Source organism: Dermacentor andersoni, chromosome 6 (assembly GCF_023375885.2).
Source record: "Dermacentor andersoni chromosome 6, qqDerAnde1_hic_scaffold, whole genome shotgun sequence".
Lineage (NCBI taxonomy): Eukaryota > Metazoa > Arthropoda > Arachnida > Ixodida > Ixodidae > Dermacentor > Dermacentor andersoni.
The window spans coordinates 182,274,186-182,287,418 of NC_092819.1; the positions used below are offsets into that span (position 1 = coordinate 182,274,186).

General features: G+C 48.3%; 1 protein-coding gene across 1 annotated transcript in view; it reads left to right on the forward strand.

The window, feature by feature from the left end:
* The first annotated feature begins 3,706 nt into the window (after positions 1-3,706).
* The window catches only part of DCTN4-p62 (dynactin subunit 4), a 522,593-nt gene continuing 513,066 nt past the window's right edge, over positions 3,707-13,233 (forward strand). The window contains exons 1-2 of the mRNA XM_055067008.1: positions 3,707-3,960; positions 4,114-4,263. Coding sequence (XP_054922983.1) covers positions 4,243-4,263 — 21 coding nt within the window. The 5' untranslated portion in view covers positions 3,707-3,960; positions 4,114-4,242. The remainder of the gene's footprint in view (positions 3,961-4,113; positions 4,264-13,233) is intronic.

Sequence of the window (13,233 nt, forward strand, 5' to 3'; positions counted from 1 at the left end):
ACATATTCGTTTCACCGAGCAGCTAGCTTCATCGCCAGTAAGATGCCTCTCTCGTACTGATGCCGCTGGCACACACATCGCCTCTCCTCCAGGAAAGTACCTGCACTCCAGAGCTTACGTCATCACCAGGCTCAGCTAATCCCATACTACGCGCCTCCTCTCCACGGCAGCTGCAATGCGCGCTCATACACAGCTGTCCCTCTCCCCCACCTCGGTTAGCCTTCTCCCTCTCCACTTCGCCAAGTGGAGTTTTCTGTTAACGTTCGACACGGCCAAAGCTCAAGCTTAAACAGCTCTGCTGTTAACCTCCAAAACGTTGCTGTTAGTAACATGGGAGGAAAGCTACTGGTGCTCCATCTTGCTCTTTCATTTCGAACTATGGTTTCCACTGTCAAAACTTTTGCTTGCCTCACGATTTGAAGGTTCTTGAAGGACGTTCTGCCTGGAATGGTATGGTACTCGTTTATGAAAACAGGGATGGCTCATCGGCCAATTAAGAATCACAGAGTTGCGCAATTGGGAGATAAGGATGGGAACAGCCACCAGGTAATCCTGAACTTAACGTTAAGTTCAGAATTATGTACTAACTAGGCCCAAATTAAGTTTTACTGAAATTCCTCACCAGGAAATGCTTCCCCGCACGGTTACACCATGCGGAGAATGCCTGATTTCGCAGCAAATGCGAACAGCGCTAGTAGGGCACTGTTTGTATCGCATCGCACGCATGCGCACCAGCAGTGGGCGCAAGCCGTCATCATGCCGTTGTGAGACGTATGATAGCGCACTCCCCCTCATACTGACTGAGTGCACTATAAATACCGACGCTCATTAAAAACTGGGCTTCACAGTTCACTGGCTGTGTCGATGTTTCGCTGCAGAAACCTGGGGATTATACATGGTGTCAGAAGTGGTGAAGCCTGCTCCTAACGAATTCCACTAATGGTGGTCAGCTGCCGACGGACGTCCTGGATTCCCCTTCAGCAGTCATGGAAAGCGTCAAGCCTTCGGAACCATTGAACACATCGGGAGACACCGGTAAAAGCTGGAAGCTGTTCCAACAAAGGTTCGGACTCTTCTTGGATGCAACGCCACCTGACAAATCAAGGTCGGAAGCGACAAAAACCTTCTAAGCGTAGCAGGTGAAGATGCGATAGAGATCTGCAACAACTTTTCGTTCTTTGGGACGGAAAGCAAACATGACTACAAATTGGTCGTTGCCAAATTCCAGGAGTATTTCAGGGAGCAGGAAAGCGAAATTCACGAAAGGTACGCGTTTCGCAGGAGTGTGCAGAGGGAGCCGAACCGTTCGAACAGTTTCTACGAGAAGTCAAGAAACCGGCCAGGGTCTGTAATTTCGGTACTCTAACCGATGACATTGTTCGGGACCAAATCGTTTTCGGAACGAACTCTCCGAAGCTGCGGGAAAAAATGATCAGAGAAAAGAATTTATCCCTGGAAGGTGCTTCGCGCCTTATGCAAAGCAGCCGAAACCTCAGCTCGCCAAAACGAGATATGGTCTAGGACAAAGGGAGCACCTGAAGCAGACTCAGTAACTGCGAACGGTGGCACGTCAGCCAGCAAGGTGCACCCGTTGCGACCGAATGCATCCGCCAAGGCGCTGCCCGGCACACGGCAAGAATTGTCGTGTGTGCAACAGGCCAAATCATTTTGCCGCGTGTTGCAGAGGGAGAGCTAATATTGGCAAGTGCAGCGAGGAGACGATGAATACTTTGTTTAGCGCAAAACGACAGAGACAAGAAAGACGACAGGACAAGGCGCTACTCTCAACTGACATCATTTTATTGCGTCACTCCTTTATAGACCGCTCAAACCAGAGGAACATGCGCAGTGAGCACCATGCGGTGGAGCCACCAACATCCGATCCCAAGAGCGCACTGATGCGACAGAATCCAAAAAACCAAATTCAGCGCTGTACAAGGTTAAGGAAGGCACACTAATGCACTGTGACCCCAATGACTGAATGAAAAAAGCTTCCGATAACTCTCGGGCGGTGGTGTCACGGCTCTTTTTCAAAATCGTGGTATCACGAAACATGGGTTTCCCCTTGCATGTTTTACAATGCTGAGCCAAATGGGAACCTGTGCCTGTTGGTATGGATCGCTCATGTTCTCTAAGGCGCTCATGTTCTCTAAGTCAACAGAAAAAATGTCGGCTACTGAATGGTTGTCTTCCAGAAAGGAAACAACATCGAAAGAATCCTTTCTGTTGACGTCGAAGATCTTTACTATTCAATACCGCATGATGAGCTATTTCGCAGTGTGATGACGTGCATCGAAGAAAGTGGCGAGGTAGATTTTCGCAATGTGACCGGGTTGTCTTCGGAAAGTTTCATGTCCCTTCTTGAATCTTATTTAAGTGCAACTTTTATCCGGTTCGAAAACAACCTTTTTATCCAGAAAAATGGTGTGTGTATTGGTTCATGTGTGGCGCCTGCTCTTTGTAATATCTTTTTATCGTTTGTCGACCGCGCTCTTAAGAGTGCCTTAAACAATGACTCAGTTCAAATTTTTAGATATGTTGACGATTTTCTTGTTGTGATGAAACAGCCTAACAATGACTGCTCCGTGACGGTAGCTGATATTTTAACTCTGTTCAATGACAATGGCAAAGGTTTAACTTTCACACATGAGCTATCTAGGGACGGAAAACTCCAGTTTTTAGATTTGCAGCTTTCCTTACAAACAGGCCACGCCTGTTGGATGTATTCGCCACGTGCACGTAAGGAACTTTTACCTTACGCGTCTGCGCACTCAAAGACTGTGAAACGCGCCATTGCTTTGATGTGTTTAGAATCTTCCTTAATGAAATCTTGTCATCACTCTGCGAACATGAGTTTCATTGCTCAGTTAAATAGGCTGCAGGCAGCTGGTTACCCAAGTGTGGTGGTGACGTCAGTCTCGGAGGTATTGCTTCAGAAACTGAAAGGGAAGCGGCACAAAAGTAACCGCATCACACAAAAGAAGAGGCCTGAAGTTGTGCCGTATTGCCACAGAGTGGCTCACAATCTAAAGAATGTCGCCACTAGATATCAAATTCCGGTAGTGTTTTCCGCTCCTCAGAAACTGTCAATGTTGTGCAGCCGTATTTCTAAAACAAATAAAAAACCTGATTGTGAAAAGAACCACGTGAAGTTTGTAGATTGCAGAGTCGGTGTGGTTTATAAGATTCCCTTGTCATGTGGCAAAGTGTATGTAGGGCAGTCAGGCCGCTGTGTTAACGAGCGCCTTAGAGAACATGAGCGATCCATACCAACAGGCACAGGTTCCCATTTGGCTCAGCATTGTAAAACATGCAAGTGGAAACCCATGTTTCGTGATACCACGATTTTGAAAAAGAGCCGTGACACCACCGCCCGAGAGTTATCGGAAGCTTTTTTTCATTCAGTCATTGGGGTCACAGTGCATTAGTGTGCCTTCCTTAACCTTGTACAGCGCTGAATTTGGTTTTTTGGATTCTGTCGCATCAGTGCGCTCTTGGGATCGGATGTTGGTGGCTCCACCGCATGGTGCTCACTGCGCATGTTCCTCTGGTTTGAGCGGTCTATAAAGGAGTGACGCAATAAAATGATGTCAGTTGAGAGTAGCGCCTTGTCCTGTCGTCTTTCTTGTCTCTGTCGTTTTGCGCTAAACAAAGTATTCATGGATTCGCACCAACTAGCCCGCCAACGCATTGTGCTGAGGAGACGATGACTTCGACGTCTTGGATGTAGCCGTAAACAGTGTTCCGACCAGACGCGACTGGCTTGTGAAAGCTACAATAGGTGGAAGGAACGACACATTCAAGGTTGACAGCGGATCCCAAGCAAACTTCGGGCCAGTTTATCGCAAGTTAAATGTCGGTACGCTTCAGTCAAACGGCGCGGCGCTGCGCTCGTGCAACGGCGGAATTATCAAGCTCTGTGGAACGTTCTCGGCACGCCTCGTCATTGGTAACTGGCAGGTAAGCGCACAGTCCTTCGTGGTGAAAACAGACCTTCAGGCCATTCTGGGGTTGGAGGCTAGCGAACGCTTTGGTTTAATTCAGCGGAACGTTCACACTGTAGCCAAAACCACCTCCGAAGAAACAGCCCGACAGTTCTCCCACCTATTTCAGGGACGCCTTCATCGAGAATACAGAATCGTGCTTCGCGAAGATGGTACGCCCATCGTCCAGCCAGCGTCTCTTCAGCAGCAGCTGCATGCAGAATTGGACCGGACGGAACGAGCGGGGATCGTGCGGAAGATGAGCAGCCCAAGAGACTGGGTAAGCTCATTAGTCATCGTGCGCAAAAAAGACGGCCAGCTGTGGGTTAACCACAGCTTGAAACGTGAACACTATCAGATGCCTCGTCGAGAGGACATAGAGGCGGAACTAACAGGGGCGAAATTTTTCTCACGTTTAGACGCCAATGCCGGATTCCATCAAATTCCGCTGGATGAGTATTCAACGAAAATATGCACGTTCTCGACGCCCTTTGGCCGGTATTGTTTTTTGCGGCTTCTTTTCTTTATTTCCTCAGCCAGCGAAGTGTTCTAGAAAGCCCTAAATGAGATATTTGAGGGCCTTCCAGGTGTGCGCGTCTATGGGGACGACGTGTTGGTTTGGGGCGCGACCAGAGAGCAGCGGGACCAGTGCCTACGAAGTGCTCTCAAAGCAGTTGAGATCGCGGGACTTACCTTTAACGCTGGAAAGTGCACGTTTGGTGCACAAGAGATTCCATTCTTGGGTGACACGATTTCCAGCGACGGTATCAAATCTAATCCAGAATTAATTGCCAGCATCCATGCGATGCCAAAACAAGAAAGCAAGCTGGCAATACAAAGGATGCTAGGAGTATTAACTATTTCAGCAAATATTTGCCAGGCTTGGCGCAGCGGGCTGTGCTGTTAAGGTCGCTTCTCAGGCATGACGCACGGTTTGAATGGGCGCAAAACCATGAAACAGAGTGGCGAGATATTTGCAAAAATCTGAGCGCAGACACCACTGCTAGCGATTTTTCACCCAAACCTTGACGTAAATGTGACGTCAGATGCCTCGTAATACGGTCTTGGTTCAGCTTTGTTGCATGGGCGTGATAACGGATGGAGACCGGTAGCCTATGCACCGAAATCTTTAACGGAGACGCAACAGCGCTATTATCAAATTGAAAAAGAAGCTCTGGCGCTTGTTTTTGGTTGTGGACGGTTCCATCAATTCGTGTACGGCCGCCCGATGACACTTGAAACCGATCACTGGCGTCTCACTGACATTGCAAAAAAAGGCGATCTGATATGCAAACACGAGTGCAGCGCTTCTTTCTCAGGCTTTTGAAGTACGATTACACAGTCGTGTTCATTCCCGACGAACAGATGGCACTGGCGGACATGCTGCCAAGGGCACCCGTCCCTGGAGACGGCACTGCCACGGACACCACCTACGTTGAAGTCCCCGCCGTCTCCGTGGTGTCGTCACTCGTCAGCGAAAGAACAGCTCTACGCCTCGCACTTGAGTCCGCATGCGAACCGTACCTGAAGATAGTGTTACGAAAGGAAAAGGGCTGACAGGCTTTGGAAGGACCCCTCGCGTCTGCGTCCTCTGAACTTTCGGTCGTGAATGGAATACTTCTCAAGGGGACAAAGGTTGTAATTCACACACAAATGCGGGCTGAAACTGTGCATAGAATTCACGCAGGGCACCTAGGTATAGGAAAATGCAAAGGACGAGCACGACAGTTGGTCTTCTGGCCAAACATCAACTCGGATATTGAAGCGCTAATACATAAGTGTGCTATTTGCAGGAGGTATGCATACAACCAGCCAGCTGAGCCATTAATGCTTCGATCAAGCACTTCACAGGCTTGGTTGCGTGTTGGATTTGACATCTTTGAATACGGCGCAAGTACTACCTGTGTGCTTACAATTCCATGTCTAACATTCCAGAAATCGACCAGCTGCGTGACCTGTCAACCAACTCGGTGACGGAGAGGCTCGGAGCGATGTTCTCACGATAGGCATCCCAACAGACGTGTGCACTGACAATGGTCCCCAATTTCCCAGCCAATAGTTTGCCCGTTTCGCTAAGCTGTACGACTTTCAGCACGTGTATTCAAGTCCCCTGTTCCCGCGCTCAAACGGACTAGCAGAAAAAGGCATGCAAGTGGTGAAAAGGATATTGAAAAAGTCCACCGAAGCAAGCGAAGACGTCTGACGTGGTTTGCTTAGTTACAGAGCCAGCCCCTTCGAAGATGGATGGTCCCCTGGCGAACTGCTTCAAGGAAGGCCTTTGCACACACCTCTACCTGACTTCACACCGCAACCAGTCGTTCGTACAACGAAGCACAAGCAAACAAACCGGAGGCATCCTACCTTGCCCCCCCCCCCTCCCTTCAACATAATTGCAGAAATTTCGCAGAAATTTCGAGGCCCTGAAGAATGTTTTTTTAGCAATAATAAATAACATTATAACCACAAAAGAAATACCGCCTGGCCTCAAGGAAGCGCTTGTAGTTCCTCTCTTCAAAAGCGGACAGGTCAACGTTGTCACAAACTACAGGCCAATTTCGATACTTTCGTGCATTGCTCTTATACTTGAAAAGCATATTTTTCACGTAATGCAGAGCTTCATTGATGCGCACAACATAATGTCACCTAATCAGTACGGATTTACTTGTGGGCGTGGCACTAGATTAGCATTAGATGAATTAACCGATTTCCTCAATAGTACTCTTGAAATTAGTGCATTCGCTTGTGCATTATTTCTAGATGTATCAAAAGCTTTTGACTCCGTCAACCATGAAATTTTACTTTGTAAACTTCATAGCTATGGCTTCCGAGGGCCTTTTCTAACTTTCCTTGAGAATTATTTGCACGGTCGAATTCAAGTAGTAGTTCTCGGAAATATTAAAAGCAAACCTGGACAGTTGAGCGCTGGAGTTCCCCAAGGGTCGATTTTAGCTCCCCTTTTATTCAACTTGTACGTTAATGATCTCAGTCAAGCAATTTTTCGCTGTCAGGTGTTTCAATACGCAGATGACACGCTTTTAGTATCTCGTCATACCAATTACCATCAAGCCGTGGCTGAATTACAAACTGACACAACAAATGTTATCAGTTGGTACCGTAAAAACTTAATTTCTATTAACCAGAATAAAACTAAATTAGTATGTTTTCACGATCCGCTGAAATCTATTCCTGTCATCACTCCACTGTTTCTTCATTCTCCTCTGTGTAACAATTGCTCTTGCTCTCCTATTCCATACCTCTCAAGTGTCAATTATCTCGGTGTTCATTTCGATTCTAGCATGTCCTGGAACACTCACTTGGCTAACGTTTGTGAAAGGCTGCGCAAAATAGCCTGCCTACTGCATTCTATTAAAGCACTATGCCCAATTTACGTAAGGAAAACAATAGCACATGCATTAGCGTACAGTGTGCTGAGATATGGAATCTGTTCTTTTTACTTCTGTTCAGTGTTTTGGCGCAATAAAGTTGATTCTTTACTAAAATCCATAATTCGGGCGGTGATGTATGGTGTGCACATTACTAACAATTCCACTCTATTTTCATGCTCGCACATGCCCTCGTTCAGGCTGGTATTCAAAGAAACGGTAATCCTTTTGTATATATGAAACAATGAGTTCTGCCTCCCGTATGTCCCCGCCAGAGCATTACGTACACGCGACCGCTTTACCTTACCAAGAGTACGGACAAGATATGGCAAACGTGTCCGTGCCTTCTATGTACCTGATGTGTTAAATGACCTGCCAGATAAAGTATTATCTTCCAGCACACGGAAAGAAGTTCAATCTTATATTTTTGATTTGTATGTGTAATTTCGTTTCTTTCCTTTCTTTCTTTCTTTCTTTCTTTCTTTAGTTTTATTTTGAGTCTTGTACATAATTGATTTACTGTGCCGCTCCCTGGCTTGCTCCATTCTGCCGAGCGCTGCCCCACAAGCCCATTGTTGGCTTGGGCAGGCTCGTATTTGTATGTCATTTTCGAAATAAATAAAATAAATTATATATATAATGACGTCGTGCGAGTCAAGGGAACGTCGTGGTCAGAGAAAGCCAAGGTAACGGTAGCAGCTGGACCACGCTCCTACTATGTCCGCACAGAGGGCCACAAGACACTACGCCGAAACCGCCAACACTTGCTAGCCACGAAAGAAAGCTTCAGTCCCGACATGGCAGCAAGTGGCAGGCCGTCTGACAGCACAAATACTCCACCAGCTGCGTCTCCACTGGTTTGCGTGGGAACAGTAAGACAAGAACTCCCGCCTCCAACGCCTCCAATGCTACCTAGGAGATCGCAGAGGCAATCCAGGCCACCGGAACGTCAGGCCTATCACGCCAACTTCAAGCAAGTCGGCTACAGGCGCTGAAACGACCTAGACTTCTGTAAGAAGGGAAGATGTATCGCATCGCACGCATGCGCACCAGCAGTGGGCGCAAGTCGTCATCATGCCGCCGTCAGATGTACGATAGCGCACTCCCCCTCTTACGGACTGAGTGCGCTATAAATACCGACGCTCAATAAAAACTGGGGTTCACAATTCACTGGCTGTGTCGATGCTTAACTGCGGAAAGCTCGGGACGATATACTGCTGACCTCTTCTGTGGGACAATATCGATTAATTTAGAGAAGCTAAACGGAGCGTTCTTCAGCCCGAATCTGAGGGCGAGCGGGCGAAAAGTGCCTACAGGTGAGAAATAGGGCATAGCGGCTGGCACTTTCTGAAAGAGGAACTTGCCAGTATCACCACTCCAGATCTATAGTTGAAATGTATTTCGCAGCGCTAGCTCAGTTCGTTCCTCAAAGTTGGGTATCGGGTACAGCTGATCCCTAGTGATGGCATTTAACTTCCTGTAGTAAACACACGGACGAGGGTCCTTATTAAAGTATTAGTGGTGACGTGTAGTCACTCTCAGCGGGCTCAATAATTTTACTGCCAACTTCAGCATGCGCTGTATCTCTGCCTCCATAATTTCTCTCTGTCGTGGAGACACCCTGTAAGGCTTTGATCTTGCAGGTTCGGTTAATGTCAGCTCTACTTCATGCGTTATTAGTTTCGTTCTTCCAAGCCGATCACTGAATATATCGAGATATTCTCCTAACATTCCTTTTAGCTCATCTAGCTGCTCGGGTCTAAGAGCATGTGAGCTTACCGAATGTTTTACCACTTCTTCCAGGCTAATTTCAGAGTTGGAGGTCGCCTTATACTCTTTAAACTCGGTACTAGTGTCATCCTGCTCCTTGATGGTAAAGTTAACGACTCCGCTTCGCTCTACGTATGGCATCATCAAATTGCAGTGGTATATCCTCACCTCCTTCCTGCGACGGGGCATTTTCAGAGCATAGTGTCTGAAAGGTTGCGCAACACTTTAACAGGTCCGTCCCAGTGAACTGCAAGCTTGTTCTTTCTTGAAGGTTTGAGGATCATTACCTGGTCTCCGGCGTTAAACGTACGAAGCCTCGCATTCTTGTAATAGAACTTGGCGTTCTTTTGAGCTACTGCCATGTTCTTTTCGACTAGTTCTTGGGTTGCGCTTAGCCGTTCCAGTAGGTTTAGCACGTATTCTACTACTGTTGCACTCTCTCCTCTTTCCTCCCGCATCTCTCTTAACATTCTCAGTGGTGAACGGAGTGCCCTCCCATACACTAGTTCTGCTGGCGAGAACCATGTAGCCTCATGAGGAACCGTTCGCAAAGCAAACAAAGTGGCCGGAAGACAGTTCTCCCAGTCCTCCTTGTGCTCGTAACAGAACACCCGCAAACCTCGCGTTAGCACTGAATGCCACCTCTCTACACTATTTCACTGAAGATGATAGACGGAACTGTGTATCAACTTCACTCCACACTTTTGTAAGAATGTGGAAGTCAGTGAGCTGGTGAATACTGACCCTTGATCCGCCTGAATTTCGGCTGGAAACCCAACTCGTGCGAATACTGTCAAAAGTGCGTCTACTACTTTGCTGGAGCTGAGCTCTTTCAGAGGGATTGCTTCCGGAAACATTGTAGACGGGCACAGCATGGTAAACAAGTACATGTAACCCGACTTTCTCTTTGGTAGAGGCCCTACCGTGTCTATCACAAGTTGTTCGAAAGGTTCTGTTATTAAAGGCACTACCTTTAGTGGAGCTTTCCATGTTTCTCCTGGTTTACCCGAGCGCCGGCAGGCGTCGCATGATCTTACAAAGGTTTCTACGTCTTTGAAATAGCCAAGCCAGTAGTATTCCATAAGCAATCTTTCCTTTGATTCGTTTATGCCTAGGTGGCCAGACCACCCATTTCCATGACAGATACTCAAAAGGTCCTCCCTGTACTTAGTAGGTACGACTAACTGGTCTAGAATCCTGACCTTTCTGTCTCTGTAGTGCCGATACAACAATCCTCCTCTCTCTTGTATCGTCACGTTGCACCAAGCAATGCCTTCTTTAGCTGTGTGATGCAATTTAGCTAACCTGTCATCATTCTTTTGCTCGGCTTCCAGTGACCCTCTGTCCACACGTAAGAGCTGATCAAAGTTCTTTGAGGCCGGTGATAGTAACGACCCTGTCTCGCTTGCGATTGCGTCAGCTGGCTCTTCCTGCAGGCGTGAACTTTGACACCCTAGTGATCCGCTCTCATTGGGCTGGTCAGCTGGCAGGCTTTCCTCAACCGTTTTTTCGGCTTTCGAGCCTAGCTCGGAATCGGTTACTGAAGTTACCTCTTTTGCTACTTACGCTGGAGCAGCTTTTGCATTTTCAGCCGAAAGCGACGCGATTTTACGAGCTTGGCTTCGCGTCAACGCACGTACTACGCCCTCTCTTAAAAGTTGTAGCAAACTCAACAACCTGTCCGAGCTCGTAGACATGCACATCTATACACAAGAGACGAGACTTCGCGCCACAAAAGCCGGGCGACACACGCTCATGCTCCTCGGGTATGACGTCCACAAAATGCCGATTTTGCCCAACAACACGCCGCCGTGGGAAATCAGGGCTCTCACCGATGGCAGGCCACTTCCTCTCAATATGGACCCTACTCAGCGAATGCGGCGCCTTGCATATGCCAAGAGGCATGCCAAGGCTACGAGTTCACTCTCCTTGACTGAACGCATCGTATACACGGACGCTGCACTGCCTGCAGACGACGTTAGTAACACCTGTTATGCGACTGCGTGGTACGACCAGACAAATGAAAATCAGAACCGCCGCCATCATATATCAGCAGAAGCAGTATCCAGCACCCGCGCTGAGCTAATGGCCATCCTAGATTATTTGGAGTGGGCCCTCGTAACTTCATCTCAAACTGACCCTGTTCACCATCATGTATACACAGATTCTCAGGCTGCCCATCGGGCATGTGCTAATATTATTTACACAGATCCCGTACTGCAGAATATCCGGCACCAGGCACGCCTGCTCCGCGAATGCGGTCACGATGTTACCATTCACTGGGTCCCTGCGCACTGCGGTATCCCCGGAAACGAGAAGGCTCATAGACTGGCGCGCGCTCATCTCTCTACCGCGCTAGCCAGAGCCTCCGATAATCCTTATCCTCTCTTAGCTACCACACCTGAGGTAGCAGACCCAATGGCAGACAAGCATGCGACCAAACAACGACGTGCCGCCTACCTCGCAGCAGTGGGCAATCCACTCTCTATACCGTCACTTCCACCGAAGGTATTCGCACGGCGAGAGTCAGTCTTGCTTGGGAGAATCCAGACAAGCACCCTCCTAACGCCTCACTTGTTGAACCGTTCCCACAAGGGTGGCACACCACCACCCGTAAGTGGGTTCTGTTCTATGTGCACATGTCGTGCTGATCTAAACCACCTTTGTTGGGAGTGCCCCCTCTACATCCCACCAAGGCTTCGTGCCCTGGCCACCATACAGCGGGGACCCTGGCCTTCTTCTCTCCGGACTTGGGCTTGCCCGGATACCACGTCTCCGGACCATGTCATCGAGCTCTGGCGAGCACTGCTGCTGTTCCTTCAGGACCCTGCAGCACCACCCGTCGGCGATCGGCTCCGCGACAGCCACAAGCGCCATGACGCCCCCACTTAGCTGCCCCCAGGACGTTCATTAATAAAACGGAGGCAGCCTTACCCTTCCCCTTTTCCAATAACACCCGTCCTCTTTCCACCACAGCGTCTTCGACGCATTTTAATGTGGAATAAACGTGGTTTCATTCATTCATTCTCCCAGTTTAAGCCATTTGTCACGCAGTAGCTGATACGACCGATTCGAAAAAACGTAAGCGTACTGCAGCAGCAAAAATTTGGAAACTGCAGCCTCGGTCACGAGTTCCCCGAACGGTCCACTGATTTTGACTTTGGCCATGGGCAGACACAGGCTGTCTTCTAAAGCCTGTCTGATGCGTGCTACTTCTCCCGTGAAATCATCTACCGCCACGAAAGATGGATGGACAATGTCCATAGTGGCGGCACTGTTTCGCATCACCCGGCATGGTTTGCCATTAACTTGCAGGTCGTGAACATATGGGCTTAAAAGTTCCATATTCTCGTCTTTTTCATCCACGTAGGAGAAAACTACGCTAGGCTTCCCGCACTTTACTGCGATATGTCTGACTTTGTGGACCTCATAGCAGAATCGTTCTAAAAGATTCGAATTTTCTTCACAACATACTCAACACAACATAAGTCACAACATACCGGCATTCCTATGCATACCACTAGATTTCAGAGTACCGCAAAGGTCGGAATTTGACTGGCAACACTGAGCGGCCACCGCCATATACCTTCCAAGCCGACTGCGTCGCGGGAAGGCCGCCGTGTTGGAAGAGCTTGATATTCGGTGACACATCGGGTTCAGTGTTTACTGAAATACGTATACTTTCTGCCCAGAGATCATGGTTGCTAAAAACGATAATAAAATGTTGTTGTGCGAAGTAATGTAGCCGGTGGTTGTTTTGCACGCCGATCGTGTTTACTGCTGAAACTGTGCTACGATTGTGGGCAGCAGTTTAGCGCTTCTATCGGGAGCTTATGCACGCGTTTTTTCCCCTTCCGCGGAGCGAGCTACGAAGGAAACATTTCGTCACTTCGAGCCGGAATGAGGCAAGCTTGTGCTTTTGGGCATGAACATCGTGGACCACCGTCGGCTTCTATTGAAGGTTTCCAAGCAGGACGAAACTAACACCTGACAGTGTCACAGGCACGTACGTTCATTGTATAATTTCACAGGCTAAATCGGATACATCTAATTTAGTTTGTAAACGGATACCGTGCGTTCTCGATTCTGCAGGGCGA